At 49.5% G+C, this 23,237-nt stretch overlaps 1 protein-coding gene across 5 annotated transcripts; it reads left to right on the top strand.

Moving 5' to 3' along the window:
- The first annotated feature begins 1,950 nt into the window (after positions 1 to 1,950).
- Positions 1,951 to 22,956, top strand: Stmn4 (stathmin 4). Of its 5 annotated transcripts, none has more exons than XM_063234906.1 (8): positions 1,951 to 2,107; positions 13,872 to 13,956; positions 15,095 to 15,190; positions 15,765 to 15,845; positions 16,259 to 16,467; positions 17,357 to 17,548; positions 18,222 to 18,275; positions 20,316 to 22,956. In XM_063234906.1, the coding sequence occupies exons 2-7, from the start codon at positions 13,944 to 13,946 to the stop codon at positions 18,240 to 18,242; spliced, it is 612 nt and encodes a 203-aa protein (XP_063090976.1). In that variant the 5' UTR covers positions 1,951 to 2,107; positions 13,872 to 13,943; the 3' UTR covers positions 18,243 to 18,275; positions 20,316 to 22,956. The 5 variants fall into 5 exon arrangements, with proteins under 5 accessions (XP_063090976.1, XP_063090978.1, XP_012999121.1 ...); XM_063234908.1 differs by having other exon boundaries at positions 20,278 to 22,956; XM_013143667.3 differs by lacking the exon at positions 15,765 to 15,845 and having other exon boundaries at positions 1,952 to 2,107; positions 20,316 to 21,798.
- The last annotated feature ends 281 nt before the right edge of the window (positions 22,957 to 23,237 follow it).

Genomic DNA, 23,237 nt, shown 5'->3' with positions numbered 1-23,237 from the left:
ACGTTATGGGAAAGAAGTCCAACACTCAAAGACAAATACTGTGCTATATGTTAGATTTAAAATAAGCTCTCAAAGTCCCATGTCTATAAGTAGATTAATGCACTGATGACTTCTGAGCTGAATATGCTGTTAGGAAGGGCAGCTGAGTACAGGGACATGCCTTGGGAGGGTACATCACACTCTAGCCCTCCCACTCTCTCTGCTTCCTGGATGTCATGGAGTGAGCAGTTTCCTCTGCCACATCTTTTTTCTGTACCCTCTCTGCCTTGGAGCCACATGGCTATGGACTGAACCCTCTGAAACCAAGACCTGAAATAAATAAGTTGCAAGTGTCAAGTACTTTGACACAGCTATGTGAAAATAACTAATAACACAGTATGATTCCACTTACACGAGATGTTTTAGGATAGGTAAATTTATAAAGATGAAAAGTAGTTAGAGGTGAGGAGGAAAGAAGAGCTATTGTTTAATGGTCTTGATTACTTTTCTCTTGTTGCTAGGATAAAATACCTGGCACCTGAAATGAAGGCAGGAAAAGTTCGTTTAGCTCACTGTGTGTGGAGGTTTCAGTCCATAATCAGTTGGTTCCAAGGCAGGGTGGCATGGCACCCAGTTAATTTCTCAAGGCAGCAGCCAGCAAAAGCAACCAAAACAAAAGGGGAGAAGAGCAAGAAGCTTTTTCTCCTTTATATTGTACACAAGCTACCCCTACCTCCAGGGCTATTGTAACACTCACAAAATCTCCTTGCCCTCCTCTTGCACAGAATGGAGATGTTTACAAAGTAAGAACCTGGCTCTCTGTCAAGTCTCTTAGTTAAACTTCTAAACTTCTCAAGTTGACACAATGAATCAACCATAACAAATGATTCCAGATGTAAGTTAGAGGAGATTAAAAACACCCCAGAGATGGATGGCAGTGATGGTTGGATGACATCATGGTTGGATATAGGACAATATCCTTAAAAATGGGTACTGGAGATGCAGCTCATTGCCTGAAGCCTACATAGCATGCCAAGCATGTGTTCTGTGGACCCCCAGTATCACACATGTGTACAATGGTAAATTTCATGTTATGCATGTTTTGTCAGAGTCTCAGTCTCCCGAGAAAATGGAATGAAAGTTGGGCAGTGGTGCGAGGAGCTGGTGAACACAGGAAGGGGGGCTTCTGTCAGGTGGGGTGACCTGAAAGACAGAATTTTGCTCCATAAGGCACCACCTCCCTCAGTGGCCACACCTCCCTTCTCCAGCCAATGGGCTGAGGTTGAATAGCTGGCAAAGTCTACATCAGGGCTTCCCTCATTCCCCAAGGGGTAGAGGACTAAAGAAGCCATGATGGATAACCCATCCCCTCTGTTCATGATTCCCAGCTCTCAGGAATCACCCAGGTGAGGCCCAGCCTGCTTTCCTACCTGTGGCTCTTTCTGGCTGGTCCTGCCTGACTGAGCAGGCTGTGAGGACAAACGAGAGCTGGGGGCAAATGCCACAGAAGAGAGATGGTGACACCTATGTGAGGGCGGCAAGAGGCGATCCTTGCTGCCCTGAAACACCTGTGTGGAACCCCAACAGCTCTGAGTCTGGGGTCCCTGCAACCTTTCTCTGCATCCTAAGTCCCTTTTCAACCCCTCCAACCCTTCTGACAGAGCTGGAAACGCACACCAAGCCCTGTGGGAAGCTATTTTGAGGTTTCATCTGTTCTCTCTTATTGCTCCTCTAGATTCCATATTCTCCCACCCCCAGATTTGAAAGAGCTAAAGATTCTCAGTCATTCATCATTCCGTCAGCTTGCAAGCTGTGCCTATACCCCCACCTTCACGGTACCACTCCCACTTTCCATCCTCCTCGCCGCCCTCACCCTCTGCCTCTCCAGCAGGCTCTTTGTCTGACATCATCTTCCACTCCCCGGCCTGCTAAGAGTTACTCACTCAGGCAATCCCCGCTCCACCAGAGGAGACTGTCCAATTGCCAAGCAACCCACAATTGGCCAATCAGGAAGCTCTGAGGTGATGTCATAGCGAGAGCGAGCAGTGGTGCTGATGTTGAGAGAAGCCCAGGGTACCACTAATTGAGGGAGTGAGAGGAGAGCAGCTCTCTTCGAACTGGACTGCAGGTAAGTAGAGATGAGATGTAAATAATGGGAGGCTTTTTAAGCAAAAGAGAGAAGCAAAACCACAGGCACAGAAGGGAAAAGGGAAGAGTAGGGAGCCTATTGTGTTATCTTTAGTTCCACTCAATCAATTAAACTTTGTCAAACCCTAAGGGAAAGAGTGAGAGACAGAAAGGTTGGTGCAGGTCAGAGGGAGGAAGGTGAGCTCCAGGTGGCATTTTCCCTCTGGAGCTCAGAGAAGAGAAGGGGTGGGGAGTATCGGAAGTCCATGGTGAGTTATTTCTGCATGAAGATGTTTTGCTGCTGTGGGAGAGATTTGTTCAAGAGCTTGGCAGTGGACCTGACCTGGACCCCTTTTCAAGCTGGAAGTTGCCCTGAGGTTGATGCTTTCAGCTGTTCTTGACCTTCCCATTTTTGTCACCTGTCTTTTCTCTCCCCTCCATCTCTCCACCACCTCACTTTTTTCTCTTGGTCCTGAGGGTACGATGAGATCATCACCTCTCCTTGGCCCCGCCCCACCCTGAGATTGACCTGATCCTACCTGGTGGGGTGGACGGCCCTAAAGCTGAGGCTGCAGGAGCACACAACGCCACACCCTGGTTCTGGGGGCCTAGGACAGCCCCCCTTTGATCAGCCTATCACCTTCACCTGGAGTTCAGGCATTGTCCCTTTCTCTTTCCAGGACCCAGGGCTTTGATGTCCACTGGGCAGCTCTGTCCCCACGTGGTGGTGCTGTCTTTGTTTTATTTCTCTCAGGAAGGTACAATCAGGGGTGGAGGAGCCTCATTGTCCCAAGTCTGGGCAGGTCTCCAGGATGCTGCGGGGGTGGTGGGGTCAGATACGATCAGGCTGCCCCCGTCTGAATCAGCCAGGCAGGGATAACCTGGCTCCCAGGACCAAGAGACCACTAGGTAGGAGTGGCTAGGGGTGGCCCACTGGAGTCCGGAGGGCTGGGTGGGGTACAAGAGGGAATGTGGGGGAATCTGTCTCCATGGAGGCTGAGCCCCTCGAGGGGGAGGAAAGCTCTCCCAGGCGGTGCCAGGGGGAATGAGATCATACATCAGATGTGGAAATAATCCTGGTGCTGGAGTGGAGAGAGAGCGGAGGGGGCAGGTCTGAGTCGCAGCAGCTCTTCAGAAGGGAGTCAGAGCCTCCCAGCACCCTGCCCTGCTTCTAGCTTGACCACCCCCTCGCTGGCCTGTTAGGAGCTGCTGAGTCCCTCCCAGCTGGTCCAGACCCGGGCTCTCCCTAGCTCCCCCCAGCCTTACCTGGAGCAGCTTTGCAGTGAGCATGGTGGGCTCCTCACAGAGCATGTGACCTGTGGGGCGTGAGTCCCCCATCGTAAAGGCTTTGGAGTAGGAGCGTGGTGACACCCAGCAGGGAGGCAGTCGAGGACATTTCTGCATGGCACTGGAAATAGATCTAGATTAGTGTTCTTCAGAATGTGGGTGGAGACCATGTAGGTTGTGAAATCAATTTTATGAATTGTAACTTTTAAAAATAAAAGGAGAGAAGATAGAGAAACCAGACAACACCCTATATAATAGGTAAATCCCATTTCACGTGCCTTTTGTAGTTGCATGTGTTCAGTGATGTGTACATTGGTGTGTACAAATGGGTGCCTGTATATATGTCCCTGCTGGGGTGTATGACAGAAGGCATCGCTGTCATCATGGGTTCAAGTCAGTGATGTTGAGAAACATTAGCCATGTGAACTTCACTGGCCTCTTCCAAGTTTATGGCTACAAGTCTACAGAAAAGACTTGTGGAGCTTTTTTAATTCTGAATTTTTCATTGTGATACATACATATATATAAACTTACCATCTCAGTTTGTTTTTTAATACTGAGGATCGAACGCATGACCTCACTCTTGCCAGGCATATTCTTATGCCACTGAGCTAAATTCCCAGGCCTTCTCTCAGTTATTTTTTAAGTACACAGTTCAGTGGTACTAAGATGTACATTTCTGTGTATCCAATATTCAGAAATTCCTTTTCTTACAAAATTGAAGGTCTGTGCCTGTTAAACCCCAACTGCCAATTCCCCCTCCCCCAGCCACCGTGACCTCTGTTCTCGCTTCTGCCTCTACGCATCTGACTGCTCCAGGTGCCTCTGTCAGGGGAATTCTACAGTGTTTGTCCTTTTGTGACCGGTTTATGATACTTGGTGTCTTCTAGGCTCATTTGAGTTGTAGACTGCATGTCTTCACTACCATGTACAAAATAGGATCCTAAAGTTAAGTTTAAATCTCAGCAACTTTTGAAATGGGAGGCTGTTCAGTGAGAGACTGTGTTCTAAAGGACTGGAGAAAGACAAGGACCTTTGGTCCAGCATCACCCGCCCTGAGCAAACTGCTTATCAGGCACACAGCAACCCCCTCTCACCTGTAGTTCGTTACCACGGTTTGTTTCTGTTGCATGTGATCAGCATCTGAAAATATTAAATGGAGAATTCCAGAAATAAGCAATTCATGAGTTTTAAATAATTTTTTCAGTATTTTTTATAATCCTGCTACTTATTGCTAGTTTTTCTATGCCTAATTTATGTGTCAAACCTTACCATAGGGAAACATAAGCAAAAATACATACAGGATTCAGACAATCCAGGGTTCCAGGTATCTGCAGATCCTGCTGGAAGTGTCTCCCTCGGATGGGAGGGGAGCACTGGATGCATCCTGCTGGCAGAGGGGCAGTGAGAGGGTCATGCACTGTGCTCAGATGGGTGGTTAACGCCTAGATTTCATTTTGGTTCTATTAAGTGCGCCCAAAGGCTAACAGAGGCTACCCACCTTCCCTGTCTTTCCTGGGCCACTAAAACCATTTGTAAGGCAGGAGGGAAGCAGGTCATCTGATGGTATTTAAAACACAACAACAAAGACAACAAATTAAAATGCAAAGAATAACACAGCTCAACAAGAAAGAGGAACATAGAGAAAAGAAATCAGGCAAGAGAGCGATGAAGAGGAGCTGGTGTCTATAGTAAAGAGACCATATTGAAAGAACAGGAAAAACTCAGATATTTTGTGTTCTTGGTTTTAAATACTAGCATATATAATTATCAAGATCATAGCCAAAGTAAAGTTTAATTTTTCTAGGGCCCCCTAAGAGTCTATCTTATATGTCCCTTTTGATATCTTTGTGTGTGTGTGTGTGTGTGTGTGTGTGTGTATGTGGTTGCTGGTGATTAAACCCATGGCCTTTCCACTGTTGTTACTAAGATCTTGCTAACTTTCTAAGTTACCCAGACTGGGCTCGAACTTGTGATCCTTTTGTCTCAGCCTTCTAGTGAGCTGGTATTACAGATGTGTGCTATACCTGGTTCCCTTTTGAAACCTTTATATTAGTCCCTCCTTACCTGGAGATTGTCATCTGAAGATGGAATTCCCAGAGATTTTGAAGTCCTAGGTGGAAAGAAATAGTACTGGGGGTGGGGGGTAATTTAAGAGGAATTGTGACATCCCAAATGTAAGTTTTTAACTAGAGATATAAACATGTGTCATGTATTATTTGGTTTTGCTTATCAAGTTTGAACTTGCTATATTTAAATATATGGCACTCTGGGAAAGTTTTCTCTGTTTTTTTTCCCTTTGTGGATGGGGTAAGCAACCCCAATCTCCCTTGGAATTATATAAAACCATTTTTCTGGGTTCCCACACTCTGACTCCAAAGGCAGACCGGAAGACATACACAGAAAGCCTCCAAACATATGTCTCTCCCACATCCCCCCACACACATACATGCACAGACCTATTCTTTTTTCAGCAAAGTCCAGAGCTCATTGGTCCTTCCCATCAATTAGAGCTGTATCTTTCCCTTAGGGCCCGCTGTTCCCATTGGGTGGTGGGAGGGAGAAGAATGGTACAGATCAAAAGGGGCAGGAGCCTAGGGTGACCAGCCTGATTTACGACAGGGCACTGGCAGACCGAGAGTTTGGAGAACAGGCTGCCAGTGTGAATCCAGAGGTCAGAGCTGAGCTCAGACTTGGTGGGTGGGGGGGAGTGCGGGGCAGGTTTCTATGTCTCAGAAGGTCATCAGGGCGTCTGTCCAGAAATTCTGACTAAATAGGGAGGCAAGTTCAAGCTGAGCATGGGGAACAGCTGGGCCCTGCGCAGTGTACTTCAGGCCAGTGTTCAAACACAAGCACAGCCCAACTATGGATCCTGGACAGAGCTGCCTGTAATCTGGTCCTGCCACCAAAACAGACACACCAGGATTCACGAAGCATTCCATGAACCTTTCCTGGAGGGAAAAAGGAAATCACTCCAGGTTCTCTCACTCAGCAAGAAATTATCAAAATAAAAATCTCAGGCACAAAAAAGGACATGTTATCAATAATGGTCACAAGCAAAAAGAAAAACCACTAAGCTAAGCAATGCACTTAAAAGACTGTGCAGACACCAAATGTCTGGAGGCTAAGGAATACGTTTATTAAGTTCATCACTGTATTCCTAGTTCCATGTCTCCCGCATGGAGCAGTTTCTCAACAAATATTTGTTGAATGAAAAATGTACTGAAGAAATCAATAAGGATGGCCTAGAATTGAAATCTGGTTCATTCTGACAAAATTATGTTTGTAGAGAAAGGAAACAAATTTTGCTAAATCTTACACAAAGAGAGTCATATCATTTTATATAGTGAATACGTCTAAAAACAATTTTGACTTAAAGCTAAAATTAAAAATAATATGTAAAACTGAAAAAGCATCGGAGAAGAATGAAAGAACTAAAAGCGAGAGCAATATTGAAAAAGATAAGGGGTTCTTTTTAGTGCGGTTCAGTGAGGGCCACAAAGCACGACTCTGCTCTTCCTTGGAAAACTTAGGCGAAGCATAGAGCTTCCTGGACTCTGTTTCCTTATCTGAAAAGGACTAGGAAGTTCTAGAAATTTCCATGGCTTTGTCCGCCTCTGGCACTGCAGCGTGGGCAGAGAGCTTGACCCTCTGGAGATGTCTACACATACTACTGCTTGTTCTCTCCTGCTGTGAAAATGATTCAGTTTATTGCATTTGATAAGTCATCTGTGTATTTGTTTTTTTGTTTGTTTTCAGTGCTGGGGAATGCAACCCAAGGGCTTGTGCCTGGTAGGAAAGCGCTCTGTTACTGAACTATGTCTGGAATCTTTTCTATTTTGGGGGGATGTAGCCTTAGGAAGTTATCCAGGCTGGGCTCAAACTTGTTATTCTTATGCCTTCCACGCATGTGCCACGGGGCGCCCCGAAGTGTGTGGATTTTAACAGGGACTTTCTGAATCAAAGTTTGTCTTGAAGGAGAGGACAGTGGTGAGAACTTTAAGCATGGGGCACTCAGGACAGAGAGGCAGATTGGGGACAGGTGACTCCAACCCCATGTTGCTGGCAATCAGTTGTCTTGCTTACCTGTCAGGGTAGCCTTGGGCAGTAGGAAGGCTACATGGACTTTGATATAAAAATGCAGGTCCAAGTTATGCCTTTATCACTTTTTACCTGTACAACTTTGGGCAAATCTAATTATGTTAAGTGGGTATCATAGTATCTACTTCATAGAGTTTGGAGGAGCTGAAGTGTTTGAGTGTATATATTCTAATCACAACTATGTTAATATAATAGACATGATAAAACCTAGAATGAAATAGCAAAGCCTAAACTCACAAGACCCCAGGGATTTCTTTTCTCTTCTCTGTCACATGGAGTTTTCTGACACTGACGTTAGAGTGCTGTAATTAAGCACCTGATACAAGACACCATGTATACATATGCGCACTGGGAAATGTGTGGTGAACCGTACTGTGCTACAAAATACTGCTCTGCAGCAAAGAGTGGAATTTGAGGGCTTGCTCCCCATGCTGATGCCTGGGGGTGCCTTCACCCCAAGACCCCAGCCAGTGCCTGGGTTACTTGCCCAGCACAACCCCCCCCCCCCCCCCCACAGCTCTGAATGGAAGTTCTCTCCCTGAACTCATCGATTCTTCTGTATATATTGAATTGGAGATAAAAATAGCCCAGGAAGTTGGTGAGTTACAGGGGTTGTCAGTTTTTCTAAGTATCATTTCCCTTCCCTGACTTGCCCGTCCACACAGCCATTAGAGCTTCCTTGGGCTCAGTCCTTGAGAGTTCCCCAGTGAATCCCACGTGTTCTGTCTCCTGGGCCCTCTGTTTGCCTCACCACCCCTCCTCTCTGTGTGTGCTAATGTTACTCTTCTCTCCAAGACATGGTTCTCAGAACCCTGAAGCATGCTGCTGAAGGCCTCTAGATCCAAACCCCCCTGTGGTTCTCCTAGGACCTAACAGAGGACTTGGCACAGAATGTGATCTGGAAAGAATAAAAGCCACATTCACGAAAAAAATAATTTATCTCCATTTAGTTCAAAACTTAAATAAGACATACTGTCAGAGTCTCTTTGATCAGTATGGAGTAAACAGACTACTCTTCTGGGATGACTTGATTTGGCCAAGAGTGAAAGAGGGTGACACTGAGGCCACATATCCTGGATAGTCAAGTAAATACAAACCTCACTTGAACACTGAGGAAGGGTCAGCGCACACAGCTCAGGAGCGCCCCTTCCTCTACGCATGGGGTTTGAGGATCTGGGTCAGAATTCATGGCTCCTTCACCTGCAAAATGCCCATTCTGATTCTCTGCCAGACTTCCTGTATTTGGCATCTAGAATCCTTGCCAGGGACAACTCTATTCAAATGCTTGGACAAGCATTAGCTGCTTATCCCCTAAAAACAGTCCACATGGGACTTGGCCATCCAGAGAGCTGCATTTGGGCATTTCTTACAGACACAAAACAAATACCTGCTCAATGTGCCTGGTGGGCAGTCAGGGGCACTCGGGAGGACAGGTGTGCAAGTGGGAAGCCAGCGTGTGGCATGGAGACCTTGGCGTTCTTCTCTGTCTGCTCCCTGGTCACTGAATACATTAGAAATATCCTAGGCGGGGGTGGGGAGAGCCTGTAGACTCCCTAGCATGGTGTCTCTCCCTGCTGTAGGCCCATCTTTTCACTGGGAACTGTTCAGCTGACCCCCTGTAGGTCCTTCCTCTCATTAGGGTCCTGTCTGGGGAGAGGGGACCAATGAGAAGGGGGAAACCACCAGCTCTGAGCCCAGAGGCTTGAGCTCTGGTTTCTTTTCCCCTTGTGACTCTAGGATCTATGGTCCCTAGGGAGCATGGTGTTAGTGTTTTGGATGGGACAACTGTCCTTTGTGAGAGGATGTTGTGTGCAGTGTGGGACACCTGGTTGACCTGTCCTGTGCCCTCTGAATACCTGTTGTATTCCAGTGGGGTAATCAGAGAGTTCCACTTCCTCCCAGGGAACCACTGGCTCAAGGAGCCCAGCTTCCCTCTCTCTGATATTCTTGTGCTCTGGGGAAAGTGGTAACTCCAATCTCTTCTCTTCGTGAGTCTTCCCCCTGCCCACCCTACCATGAGAATTCTCTTCAGTAAACAGCCCTGCCTCTCATCTTGTTTTTTTTTTTTGTTGTTGTTGTTTTTTTGTCTTTTTTGTTTTTATCGGTACCAGGGATCGAACTCACAACTGCCTGCTTACAAGGCAGGCGCTTATGCCGCTGAGCTAAATCCCCAGCCCCCCTGCCTCTCATCTTTACCACCCAATCAAAACTTGCTCTTCTGTGTCTGCTCTCTGGCGCTCTGCTGGGTGGGATTACCACCACTGGTTTACTTTGCCAATTGTGCTAGCACCTCATGCATCAGCAGAAAAGTGCACTGATTTCCTTTTCCCTGCACAGACTCTTGGGTGCTGGAGCTGGGGACGTGGATCAGTTCATAAATGGAAGAAGAACACTGGAGTTTGGGGGAGGTGCAAAAAAACCTGCCTAATGTAACTTGTACCTGGCTGTGGTTTCCTCAGTTCCACTCCTAATCTTTGCCCTATGCTAATGTTGCCAGATGAATCTCTGTACAAGAACCAGATCTAGAAGGCAGACAGTGAAACATATGTGGACTCAGCTCTGCCCTGTAATACACGCGGAGCTTGGTGTAACTGACCTAATTCCACTGAGTTCAAAGACCCTCACAGAATGACCTGAGATATGCCTGTGACCATAAGCATCACCATGCCCTTTTCCTGTTCAAAAGACGCCAATGGCTTCCTGCATGCAGCCCAGTGGGTCCCCTCTACTCCCACATAAACCCATCTATTCCCCGACAGTCAGGTTCCAAAACCCTCACCTGCAGCTGTGCACACAGAAGCTGCACTGCAAGATGACCCGTCACCGCCAGGGAAAGCCTTGGCTCACCTTTCTGGCTGAAGCTCGAGTCCTCTCTCCACCTGTTGTGCTGGGTCAATGCCCGGCAGCACAGGAACTGGTGGCCTGAGGCCTTGCCTCCTACCAATTAGTGTGGTTCCCCCAGAGGAGTGCAGAGTGTGTGTCCACCCCGGTTAGTGTGTGTACCCCCAAGTGCCTGCAAGTGTGCCCTGAGCAGGGGTGGGGGGACAGCATCTAGCTCTGGTTCCGGGCTCTTGGCAGAGGGCCTTTGTCACATCTACCCTGAGTAGAGGAAGTTTTGCTCTTTGCTACCACTAGGTGCAGTTTTCTGGCTTTCCTCAGGGGCTGCCCAAGGCCTAGGCTCGTCCTCTACCCTAACAGAAAGCATGAGACCCCGGCTGGGCCTCAGCATGGGATTGTCTGATGCTCTGATATCTTGGGTAGAATCTCTTCCTAAGGCCCTGTATGCTTGCTCAGGGTTTCCATAGTCTCTCAGGCTTCCTGCCTACTACTGAGGTCCTTTTGTTCTGTGCCCTCTGCCCCTTTTGGAGTCCCAGGAGAGGCATGGTGGTCTTTACTCTACTGTGGGCTGCATTCTGCAGTGACATGGTGACATACTCATGGCTACTTAACGGCCTCTGCAGGATGAGTTTGAGCTTCAGTAGGCTCCGTACCGAGGAGGCAGATGTGACACTGATATCACTGGTAATTAGTGGCTTAGGGCCTCTTGCCCAGCTATATTCTCCAGAAGGTCTCAATTATCTTCTGTCCCATAACTTTTGCATTCTTTCTTAGAACCTTTTAATGGGCAGCAATATTTTTGAGTGTTTAGTGCAAGAGAAATGATATGACTGTAGACCTGAGACTTTTTAGAGCACCATGTACTTACCTGTGCACAGATTACCTCAAGGAACAAATCAGACCATATACAAATGCCAATCACTGGGATGTGGTAAAAGAATCATGAAGAACCCTGCTCTTGTCATTTATAGAGGACACTGGTTTCCTAGGGCTGCCAGGACACCTCAACATAAAAGAGCTGGCCAAATATCACATAGCAAGGTTTCAGTAGACCACATTTGTTGAAGAACCCCAGAGACTGACCCTTGCAGCATCTGGCTTTGGGTACTCAAAGCTGTTGTCTTCACATGGCTTGCCACCCTCTTCCTCTGAATGTCATGGTTAAGGACCTAGCACTGAAGACTCACGTGTGCAGTCAGAGATGATCTCATCCTGAGAGCCTTAGTGTCACTTGCCAAGATCCTTTTCCCAAAAAAGGCCACCTTCATTCACTGTAGGGGGTAATGTGTGGACAGATCTCACTCCAGTCACTACACTCAATGATGCTGGAGATATTACTTAGCCTCTCTGAGCCTCTTCCTTATGTATTTGTAAGGTGGGGCTATCGTTACTACCTCACAAGGCAATCATGACATTAAAGTGAAGGAGCTCACCATCTGGTGCATGTTGTATAAGTGCATATTTCTAATCCTGCCAGTTCCAACCCTGTGGGGCTGAGAGATCTTAGTTACTGTTCATTATGGGCACCCTGGCTACCTCTGTGGCATCCCTGGGCATCCTTTGCTGGCTCTCTGCCATACGCTGTGTTCTGAAAGCTCTTGGCATGATATCTTCTATGTAGAGAGTCCTTACATCCATATTTTTAAATAAAGGGTTGCCCCAGGCTAGACCGGCTTGCCCAGAGTCCTGAGGACTGTGGCAGAACCAGAAAGAGCATCTAGGCTCTTCCCTGGGAAGAGCTTACAAGCCAGAAGATAGGGATTCTGGATTCAGCTCTGCCACCTAGCAGTTGTGTGACCTTAAGCTCAAATTCCTTATTTAAAAGCCAGTGATACCTGCCTGGCTCAGCTCACGTGAAAGCCCAGGCATAGGTGTAAAGCTCTCCGTGCATACAGGGTCTTGGCCTTTTTCCAACTCAGGCTGATAGGCAGGTTCCCTGGTCTCAAGTGCCCACACCTACTTGGTCCTCTTCTCACTCAGGTGTGCTTCTCTGTCTCCCCCTCTGTCTGCCAGGACTTCCCCTTCTCATTCTGCACCCATGTTGAGGTCCAGCTGGGGCTCCCTCACTCAGCTAGTTAACTCTTCAATCAGCCTCGTCCCCAGGAGATTGCTTTGGATGGAGCCTCATCACCAGGGACCTGGCATCCAGGCACCAGACCCGCCTCCTTGTTGGGAGAGATGCTGGTACCATCAGGACCAGCCTGACACTATGGGGAAAAAGACCCATTGTGCTGCCAAGGGAGGGGCCTGGCTGGGGCCTCTGGTTCCCAAGCATGTGAGAAGAAGAGGACGGAGAACAGAGCACCATAGGGCAGCCAGGTCTTGGCTGAGCTGTGATGCAGAACTGTGGTGAGGACCACTCTGAGGCAAAGGGCAAAGGGCAAAGGGGAGGAAGGTAACATTTATTAAGTGTGTCCAGGGTGCTGGCTACTGGACACTGGCCTTTCTCTTTTCTTTTGTGCAATGCTGCAGAAGTCAGATGGGAAAAGCATGGTGTGGACACAAAGTGACCAGTGACAGTGAGAGATGACATCTGTAGTTGACTCCCGTTGGCATAGCTTCGAAGTCAGAGTTAGACCCGCCTCTCCTATTGTGGACGCTGGTTCTCGGCGGGTAAAACACTGGAGGAAAGGGGTTCCAAGTCAATCTCCCAACACCCCCCACTAGCACAGTGACCCCTGAGGGCAGCCCAGGACCAAGGGCTCTGATGACAAGCACTCACCACTGACCATTCGCTAGTCCTGATGGAGACCCTGGTTGCTTCCTGTCCCTTGATACTCCCAGATCTGCCCTTCCTCTGTGTCTCCTGTCTTCTTCCCATTCTCTGGCCCAGCACCAAGCAGCTTGAAAGGGGCCTTCAGGGGGAGCACCTCACCCTGGACCCCTGCGTGTGCAGTTCCCTTGGCAGCAGGTCCTCCCTGGCTACCCTGGCCCCCAACAAAGATCCCACATGCTGATTTCTGTCTCTGACTAACAGTGATGACACCAGGCCTCACTGGCTGCCACTTCTCATGGTCCAGGGCCATTGCAGGTGGGACCAGGGAAGGTCAGTGGTTGTCAGTGTGGGGAGGTAAGAGGTTCCAGCATCTTCTGTCCAGCAGCTCAGTCTCACCCCATGTTGGAGCTGCCTGCACTGAGATCTGGAATGTTTGTAGGCTGAAGTTCAGACACACAGCTGCTTTGCAAACACCTCCAGGTGATGCCTACTGAGGACATGCCCCCTCATCCTGACCCTTGCCCAGGGCCTAGCCACTGTGCTGCCTAGATACAGACGAACATGCCTTGCTCTGTGGAGTTTTGGGGAACTCACATTTTCAAGCTCTGAAACCTTAAGACAGGGAAGGCAATTGTGAAGTGACCATTAGAACTTGGAAGTTGAGTTTGCCCGGGGTGTTGTAGACCAGGTCGTGTGTGGGGAGATTATGCTGTTGTGGGGAGCGGGCTGGGGCTCAATGCAAATCAGCACCTCTGAGATTTCCTGGGCTGCTGATGGAGACCTTCATTAGCACAATAAAGCATCACATCTTCTCTTTTCTCAGGGACAGTGGGCTGAGCTGGTGACATACGCCTTCTGACTTCCGGTTGGATTCAGCCACCAGATTCCTGCAAACATGACCCTCGCAGGTAGATACACACACTATTGTGCTGCAGGCCCCAAGCACACTCAGATTTTCTCTACAGTTTCTGTACACTTACAGGTGCACAGAGATAAAGACCTGGCAGGAAGCAACACCCGAGGGCAAAGGTGGCTCATCTCTGGGTGGTGGGTAGGAGGACTGCTGAGTTTTTCTGCCTTTTGGTCATCACAGAGGGTGGGTTTTTTGTTTTTGTTTTCATTTGTTTGTTTTTGCAGTACTGAGGATTGAACCCAGACCTTTGCACTGAGCTATATCTTCAGTACTTTTTATTTTTTAATTTTGAAACAAGGTCTTGCTAAATCCTTAAATTGCCGAGACTGGGTTTGAACTTGGCATTCTCCTGCCTTAGTCTTCCAGAGTGCTGGGTTTACAAGCATGTACTACCGCACCTCGCTCATCCATGTATTTTTGAAAAGGAATTCATGCTTCCCATATAATGTTTCTGCAGTTGTATATGCTCTCAAATTTTTAAAAGAAAATGAGAGAAACGCACTGGGGCTGGACCAGACGCTGAGCAAGGCTGAGGAATCAGGCTCAGGGCAGTGGGAAGGGACTGTAGGAGCTGCCATAGCAGCCAGACCTGTGACCTCCCAACATAGTAGGGCTTGGTGGAGGTAGGGACATACTCCTGCTCCTGGACACCGGCCACCCTAGCTGTGACCACTGTCCTGGGAAGGTCATTGGAGGTCCAGAGCAGAAGGATGGTGGTGAGGAGCCCAGCTACCCCGCCGACCTTCTTGCATTGCCCAGAGCTGTTGGCAGAATGGAAAGTGGGAGGTCCTACCTCCCGGAGCAAAGGAGTCAGGCCATCCTGGGGCAGGAAGTGACATGGAGATGGTCAGGTCCTGGAGTCCAGAGCGGCAGCACTGAGGGTCAGAGGCTGTCCCTGAGAGCGCTGTGCATTGTGTGTCAGGAGGGGAGAAGGACTGGGCAGGGGTGAAGGCCTGCAAAAGCTGAGGTTTCACTGACAGTAGAGGATTGGGATCCCATGCAGGAACCTGAAAGAGGTTGCTCCAGCTCTGGGCACAGCAGGTGAATCCTGCCTTGGGTTCTGGCCGGGGTGGTTTGGGTGCCTCGGGGGCACTGTGCTGATGCTGCTCCCTCACCAGCCACTGTGCCCACAGCCTACAAGGAGAAGATGAAGGAGCTGCCACTCGTATCCCTGTTCTGCTCCTGCTTCCTGGCTGATCCCCTCAATAAATCATCCTACAAATATGAAGGTCAGTGAGCCTCAGCTAGGACAGTGAGGGCAGGGACCTCCTGTGTCCTGTGCTTTTACTGCAGCCCCTGACCGTGAGCCAGGGAGCCAGGGAGGCTTCAGCCCCTGCATGCGACTTTGCTGGCTGTGGTCCGGTTCCCTTCCCAGAACCTGAAAGCTGGAGCCACAGTGGGTGGCCTGAGGCCTTGAACAGAAGCTATGTGTCTGAATCAGGCTGCCCCAGAGCATGTCCTCTTGGGTCACCCGTGTTCATTCCTGAACAAATCCATGCTGTGGAGGATGCAAAGGGACCCAGACAGAGGTCCTGCCGTAGGGAGCAGAGACCACAAGAGGAGAGACTTTGGTGGATACCAGGTCTCTGAGAGAGGGGTGGAGATGCTCCAGGACTGGATTTTCCATCCAGGACTGTGACAGCAGTGCTGATGGGAGAGTCCACAGGGAGCACTCGATGCTCGTGTCCCTGTGCGGGTGGTCAGGGCATGGGTCATGTCCTATGTCTTTGCTGAAGTGATGGATTTGGTCTGGCAATGAACAAGGGGGTGTTCAGATGACCTAAGGCTGTTTTTTCTGTTTAGGCTGGTGTGGGAGACAGTGTAGGAGGAAAGCTCAAAGCCAGAGGAAAGACAGTGCTGACTGGAGAGAAAGAAGAGAACAGGGTAGGAGGGAGTCTGCAGGCTGAGCTGTCAGAGGGGCAGTGGGGCAAGGAGGGCCTGGGGAGGCGGGGTAGAGCAGCACATCGTCCACCACTAGTGAGGCCAATAGCAGGAGCTCAAATCTTGGAGGAGGCTGGAGGTAGAGGCAGAAGCAAAAGTAGCCAGTGTTGCTGCAGTAATCAACCCCGTCCCCCAGGGACCTGACTTGCAGATCCTGAAGCCTCCTCTTGATTACAGACCCCTTCAGTCCTCTCGGAGCCCGCTGACCTTAGTACTAGTGTTCAGGATAAAGCCAGAGCCCTGGCCACTGGTCTGCCTTGGGGATCCCGGCTCCCCTCATGTCTGTGTGCATGTGTGTATGCCTTCTGCGCACCCAGCCATGCGCAGATCAGCAGCCCCTGCTGTGCCCTCTGCAGCGGACACCGTGGACCTGAACTGGTGTGTCATATCAGACATGGAGGTCATCGAGCTGAATAAGTGCACCTCGGGCCAGTCCTTTGAGGTCATCCTGAAGCCACCCTCCTTCGATGGGGTGCCCGAGTTCAATGCCTCCCTACCCCGGCGGAGAGACCCTTCGCTGGAAGAGATCCAGAAGAAGCTAGAAGCAGCTGAAGAGCGAAGGAAGGTAAGCACTTCCCTTTCCTCCTTCCCTCCGTATTCACACCAAGAGTAGGGAACTGGAAAGGACAAGTGGTGGCACTGTGTGGGTTAGGTCACCACCAACCTACAGATACTCAGGTGCCACCTTCCATGTGTGACGCAGGGGCAGAGGTTCCCATTCCTGCCAAGGTCACTTCCTGTGCAAGTGGTACATGGATCCAGGTACACTCACCACAGAAGGAAGACAGAGCTTCCAGGAGTGAAGTCCTGTTCCGTAGGAACCTAGTTTGGTTAGGGGCATGTGGCACCTAGCTCCTAGAGGTGACCTCGTGTGCATGATGAGAAGAGGAAGACACTGAAAATGCTGAGGATGGGTGGAAAGTTTTCTTTCCCTAGCAGAGGGGAGAAGGCCATGGTATGATATGTTTCCAGCATGTAGTGTCTTCTGTTTTTCTTACTGGCCTCATGGCTCCACTCTGAAGCTGTCTGAGTGTGAGCTTCTCTTCCGCTCTTAGGCAGGAAGTGGTCCTCCCCAATTCCCACATCGCTTCCTGTTGACTCTTCAAGGCATTTATAACACCTTGCTCTGGGTTTCAGTTATTTATTTTGGTATCTTATCTTTACTAGTGATTTTCTTTCCAAAGTTGCTAGAAGGGCACCTGGCAGTTTAGATCATGAGTATTTGTGAATGAGTGATGCCAAAGAGCAAAGGGCCCCGAGGATATTTAGCAAAAGGCTGAAGAAGAAAGAAAGCTCTGTAAGTGGTAGGACAGCCAGGAAGTCTCCTTGTTTCCTGCTCACGGGCTGCACAAGACTCAGGGGCACGCATTCAGACACAGCATGCTTCAGCCATGGTGGTGAAGGTGTACATGGGCAGGCTCACTCCCAAGGGCCTCTGTTTCTGTGCTCCCCAGTACCAAGAAGCTGAGCTTCTAAAGCACCTAGCAGAGAAACGAGAACATGAGCGAGAGGTGATCCAAAAAGCCATCGAAGAGAACAACAACTTCATCAAGATGGCAAAGGAAAAACTGGCCCAGAAGATGGAATCCAACAAGGAGAACCGGGAGGCCCACCTTGCAGCCATGTTGGAGCGGCTACAAGAGAAGGTAAGCAATCCTGGCTGAGGGAGGAGGCTCCCGGAAACTCTGTCTTCCTTCTGCGGTGAGTGTACCTGGATCCGTGTACCACTTCGGGGGAAGTGGCCTTGGCAGGAATGGGAACCTTTCATCTAGGCAGGACCCTTAGAGAGCCAAGGGGATGAAATAGGAAGCCACTGGCGTGGGACACAGACCAGGCTCTAGGTTTCCTTGTGGGATTTTCTACACAGTTACATCACTGAAATGTCTCATTGTCATAGGGAGCTTCAGGGAGTCGCTAGCCCTTCTTTTCTAGCAAAAGAGAACAGGGATAGACATACACTTTTTGTTCCTAGCTTCTTCCTTGAATGGACTGATTTGATTCAATAAAAGATGCTCACTTAAATTGTTGGCTCTAAGCTCAGGGCATGATTAGCTGAGAGACCCATTGTGCAGGAATCACGACTTTAAACCTCATGACAAAGACCAAATGAGCTGCAGGTCTCTCACTAGACTGCCTCTTGTTAGTAAACTCAATGGTGTCACCCGAGTTTCAGGGGCATGAGAGACTGGGGTTTTTTCCATGTCAGCAGAATGGCAGCCCATCTGCTGAGGGTCCGCTCGCCTCTTCTCCTGAGTTGCAAGGCAGCCCCAGTTTCTCCTGCAGCTCCTGGGAAGCTCTAGCTCTGTGTTTTATTTCCAGGAGCCGCCTGCTGCGCGGTGACTCCCGGGACCCGATCGGTGGCCTCGTCCCATGGTGAGCAGCGTGGTCCCCACTCCTTCCTGCCCATCCACCTAGAATCCAGGCCCTTGGCAACAGGTGCTAGAAAGATGTAGTTTCTTCAGACGAGATCTGCATGCTGCACAGGCCCTGGCACTGGCCAGCCGGGGTGGCTCTGTGCTCTGCTGCTTTGTCCTACAAAGGACAACCAGGCCACCAGCAGGGACTACAGGGTGGCAAGCAGTCTGGGTCTGGCTTCAAGCTTCCCTGATTGGTGAGAGATGAGTGCAGTAAATTCTTAGAGGGAAATAAGTCTTCAGTTGAGATTGGAGGGTGCAGCGGCTCACTTGGGATGGGATTTAACAAGCCTTTGGAAGACTCTGTTATTTCATCATTCCACAATGACACTGTGGTCCTTAAAGTCCACAAGGGGATTAGGGTAGGTATGACCCTTTTTGCAGAGGAGGAAAACATGTCAGAGAAGGTCAAATAACAGGCTTGGTCACACAGCTTCCAAGTAGCACACCCAAGACTAGAAACCGGCCTTTTGATTCCCTGTCCAGATGGTCCTTTCCTTGTGTAGCCCAGAAGAACTGTCCACCATTAATTCTGTATTTTTCATCACCAAAGAGGATTTGGGGAGGCCCAGGGAAGGGAGGACCCCCATCCAGGGTTCTGCCCAGTGACCTACCATGAGAACAAAAATAGAGTTGGAGGTAGAACTTTTGGAAAGGTTCCCATCCTGGAATAACTGCTGTGGAGGTGAGCTAGACCCTGAGAAGCAAGATGTCAGAGCAGACATTTTGAGGGAGCATCTTGCTCAGGAACCCTGATCTCCACACAGATGTAGCCACTGGAGGAGGCAGGAGGTGGAGCCCAGGCCAGTTGTGTAGGGCGGGGACCCCTTTGACAGTGTCCCTTATGCCAGTCTTTGTGTGGGTTATACACTGTCTATCCCAGAATCACCTTGCATGAGCGTAAAGTTACAGACACCTGGACTTACCCTGGACATTCTGCCTAGGGACACCCTAGCTGCCCAGGTCCTGTGATACACAGCAGAGCCCTACTCCTTCCCACTTCCAATGCAGGGAAAATCTGAGGGCCTCTAGAGACACAGCCGTAGATTAAGGTACATCTTGCCAGGCTGGGCTGCCTCAGTGCATCGCATCCAGGGTGATTCTGTCATCTGAATGTGACAGTGCTGGGCTTGGTTAGGGGGCTCATTTCCTGAGCACTTGCCAAAGCCAGGTGTCATACAAGAACAGGGAAACACAAAGAAGAAAATGGCCTGGTGCCTGCCCACGAAGTCACCTGTGATAGGGACCCAGATGCTTCCACAGTGAGCGTAATGAAGCATGGCTGATGCAGCCTGCAGCTGGATCCGGCCAGAGCCTGGGAGGTGAGGTGCTGCCCAGCCAGGCCCCTGGGCTGGGTCAGAGAGTGAGGCCCAAGGAGGCCAAGTGTCAAGCAAGGTCACACAGCAGGTGGGCCTGGGAGATCAAATATTTTACAAAGGAAGATTCTCTTACAAGAAGGGCCAAGAAAGTCTACTTTTTGGAGTAACATTTGGATGGTCTTTCTAAAAATGCTATCGATTTGTACTTTGGGGACCCTCACCCATCAGCCATGGAGTCCAGGTCATGCTCTCTAAGGAGACAGAGATGGCAGCAACTAAGCGAACGCATGCCATGCGATTGGCAGCGGGCTCGGGCAGTGAGGCTGGCTCTGCCACCTGCCTGCTCTGCTAGCATGGGCTGCCCCATGCAGGAGCCTACACTGTCAAGCCATGTGAAGTCCAAACACCAGGAAGGTTGCAGGAGGGAGAAAGGCTGTGGGCTCCTGGGTCACTGCGAGGTCGGTCCCCCAAGGGAGGTTGGGACCCACTGGCCCATGGGCTCTCTGGCTGCCTCAGTGGCTCACTCATCTGCCATCTTCTACCCCTCTCAGGACGCCTTTGTGGACACAGCCCTGCTCTTCCTGCAGAGGTCATCTTGGTGCTCTGTTCTCTTTCCCTCCACCTCCCTTTACCCCTGAACAGCCTGTGTGACCCTCCCTTGTCCCTCCCTTCCTCTCCAGGACAAGCACGCCGAGGAGGTCCGGAAAAACAAGGAGCTGAAGGAAGAGGCCTCCAGGTAAAGCCCAGAGGCAGAGACGTTTCCAGAAGCCGGACAGCTCCCGCAGTCCTGAGCAGCCTCGCCTCGCCGGTGCCGCTGCTCTCCCAGCTCTGGGGTTCGGGGGGAGGGGGGTGGCCCAGGGGTGTTTCCTCTGCTTTTGGTGTTTGTACCTGTAAAGAATTGACCAGTGAAGCCATCCTATTTGTTTCTGGGGAACAGTGATGGGGCGGGAGAGGGGAGAAGAGAGAGTTGGGAAAGGCAGACCAGCTGATGGACATTACCACACTTCCACCGTGGGCTTGGGCCTGGGCCCCACTTTTCACAGCTCTGCCTGGAAGTCCAGTCTCCAGGTGCCACGTGAAGGGATGATGAGAACCAGGCCAGGGGAATGTCAGGGTCAGGGGCAGAGTCCTAGGAGTGCAGTGGCTGCGGTCTTCAGGATGAGAGGCCTGGACGTGTTGCTTCTGCCCCGTGGCCAGCAGGATGAGGTCTGCGTGTGTGTTAACCATCATCTTTTGATCATCATGACCAATGAAACCTTTACTTCAAGTCTCCAGTTCTTTGATTCCTGAATTTGTCCTTTTGGGTTATCGGGTAGACTGTTCTAGAAATTTGGCTTCTGCCCATATCATGGCAAATGACCTTTAATTTTACCACCCAAGCATCTGAGGTGCTGGGTGAGGTGGGCTAAATCATGTCATAATTGAAAGATTTGTGTTTTTTTCTCTCTTCTTTAAAACCTGTCAGTGGGCTGTCCCTGACTAGATTGATGAGAAAAGGAACCCAATCTTGCTTTCTGCAGACTATTGTTCTAGCATGTTCCCCAGGATTCATTATAAGCAAGAAGTTGTCTTAAGTCTATTCAGGCTGCCATAATGAAATACCTTAGTCTGGGCAATTTGTAAGCACTAGAAATTTAATGCTCACAGTTCTGGAGACAGAGTGGCCCGATACTAAGACATTGGTAGATTTAGTGTCTGGTGAGTTGAGGGCTCCTCCCTGTTCAATATGGTGGCTTCTTAAACTGTGTCCTGACATGGTAGAAGGGCAAAAGGGCTGCCTTTCCCTTTTTATAGGGCACTAGTCCCATTCATGAGGGGGGAGACTTGACCTAACACCCCTAAAGGTCTCATCTCTTAATACTGTTGTGTGGGGTTATGCTTTGACATGTGACTCTTTGGGAGACATCAGTATGGTAGGAGCCCTCCTCACGTTGGATTACAAAATGTGAGTGGGGAAATGAAGTGCTTGCTAAGGAAAGCAGCAAGGGCCATTCCAACCCAGCAGTCCTGTTCTCCAGGACACCTCCTTCACCCCTCACTGGAAACAAATGGGGGTGCAGCCTGCATGGACCGGGTCCCAGGGCATCCCATACCTGCCCTGCACACTGTGTAGTTTTGTACAGACTTGCAAATAAACTCTTTGGTATCGCCTTGTTTCTTCCACTGGTGGAACTGCGATTTTGCTTTAAGTTAGGATGATGATGATGACGGTTAACACTTAGGCTGCACTTAGAGATCTGGCAGTTTTTCTGGACTTGTTCATATGTATTATCTCACTTAATTCTCACACCAGTCATAAGAGGAAGTTACTCTTTTTAATCTATCAATCATATAGACGAAGAAATGGAGGTACAGAAAGTGTAACTTGCTGGAGTCCACACAGATAGTAAGGGGAGAGAACAGGCACTTGCATTTGGCAATTTGCTTCCAGAGTCTGTATTTTTAGCCCTGCACTGTGCTGCTTTTCAACACTTCCAAACTAGGCTGTGAGTCCTAGATTGGTGTTTCTCAAACTGTGAGTTGTGACCCACTGAATTGTGAGACTAGCTTAATGGATCCAATGTAACTTTCCTCTCTCCCTCCCTCCCTCCCTCCCTCCCTCCCTCCTTCTCTCCTAATTCCCTTCCTCCTCTCCTTCTTTCTTGCCTTTCCTTCCTTCCTTCCTTCCTTCTCTCCTTGATTTGAAATAGAAGAGAAAACAAAATCAACCAAAATGTCGAAATGCATTCTGGGTAATCACGGAGGTATCACTGCACGTGTGCATCTTGTGTTTCTATTCTTGATATCACGAATATGTTTCTAGGTCACACCCTAAACCATATTTCTTATTGGGGATGGCAATCAAAACCCTTTGAAAGTCACAGCTTTAAAATGAGCCCAGAGTCAGAACCAGGATACCCAACTTGCAGCCTGGAAGCTCTGGGAAGCTGCTGGGGTTGAGAAAGTGAAACGCTATGGCTGTGCCCTCAGGACCAGGCTCCTTTGGCAAAGACAGAAAAATGACCGGGAGGGTCTGTTTTCCCAAATCCATTCCACAGCATCTTCCTCCTCCCACTGAAACACTGGAGGCTAAAGCTCCTCCCCCTCCCAGGCACCAGCTGTCACTCTCTGGTTTACACTTCCATTCTCTGCATGCACCATTCCCTTGTTTGGGTTGCTCTTGTCTTCTCAATCCCAACCCATTCTCTTAAACTCAGTCCAGATATTAAGTTCTCTGACGTTGCCAGTGTTTCTATATTTTTATGTGCTCTGACTTCTGTATAAGTATTTATTTACCTATGCTTCCCTGCTATTAAATTTGATGCCTCTTGAAAACAGAAACCAGTTTTGTGAATCTTCATGTGCTCAGCAGGGGCTGCCTGGGTAGGATGTGCTTAGGGACTACAGTGCTGCTGAGAGCCAGGAAGCCCCGTCTGTGTAGCAGTTTTAAAAAACTTCTATTTAGAAGACCGGAGAATGAAGGCACCTGCTCAAGATCAAGCAGGTGACTAAAACCAACCTCTAAGACCTGTCCTGGGTGAACTAAGCCCCATCCCTCGATACTTAGAACAGAGAACTCTGATTATGTGGTCAAAGTGGGGCAGATTCCAAGCATCAACAAG

This window comes from Cavia porcellus, unplaced genomic scaffold (genome assembly GCF_034190915.1).
Source record: "Cavia porcellus strain 051 isolate PalLab524CR breed Dunkin Hartley unplaced genomic scaffold, mCavPor4.1 scaffold_24, whole genome shotgun sequence".
In the NCBI taxonomy this organism is placed as follows: domain Eukaryota; kingdom Metazoa; phylum Chordata; class Mammalia; order Rodentia; family Caviidae; genus Cavia; species Cavia porcellus.
Note: the sequence above shows the minus strand (reverse complement) of the source record. Positions and strands in the feature narration are given on the sequence as shown.

What these genes read in the sequence shown, in the direction of transcription:
- Stmn4 (XM_013143668.3), top strand. An exon ending in ATCATCCTACAAATATGAAG is followed by an intron (nt 15,191 to 15,764) that starts GTCAGTGAGCCT and finishes TTTTCTGTTTAG; the next exon opens with GCTGGTGTGGGAGACAGTGT. An exon ending in GAGAGAAAGAAGAGAACAGG is followed by an intron (nt 15,846 to 16,258) that starts GTAGGAGGGAGT and finishes TGCCCTCTGCAG; the next exon opens with CGGACACCGTGGACCTGAAC.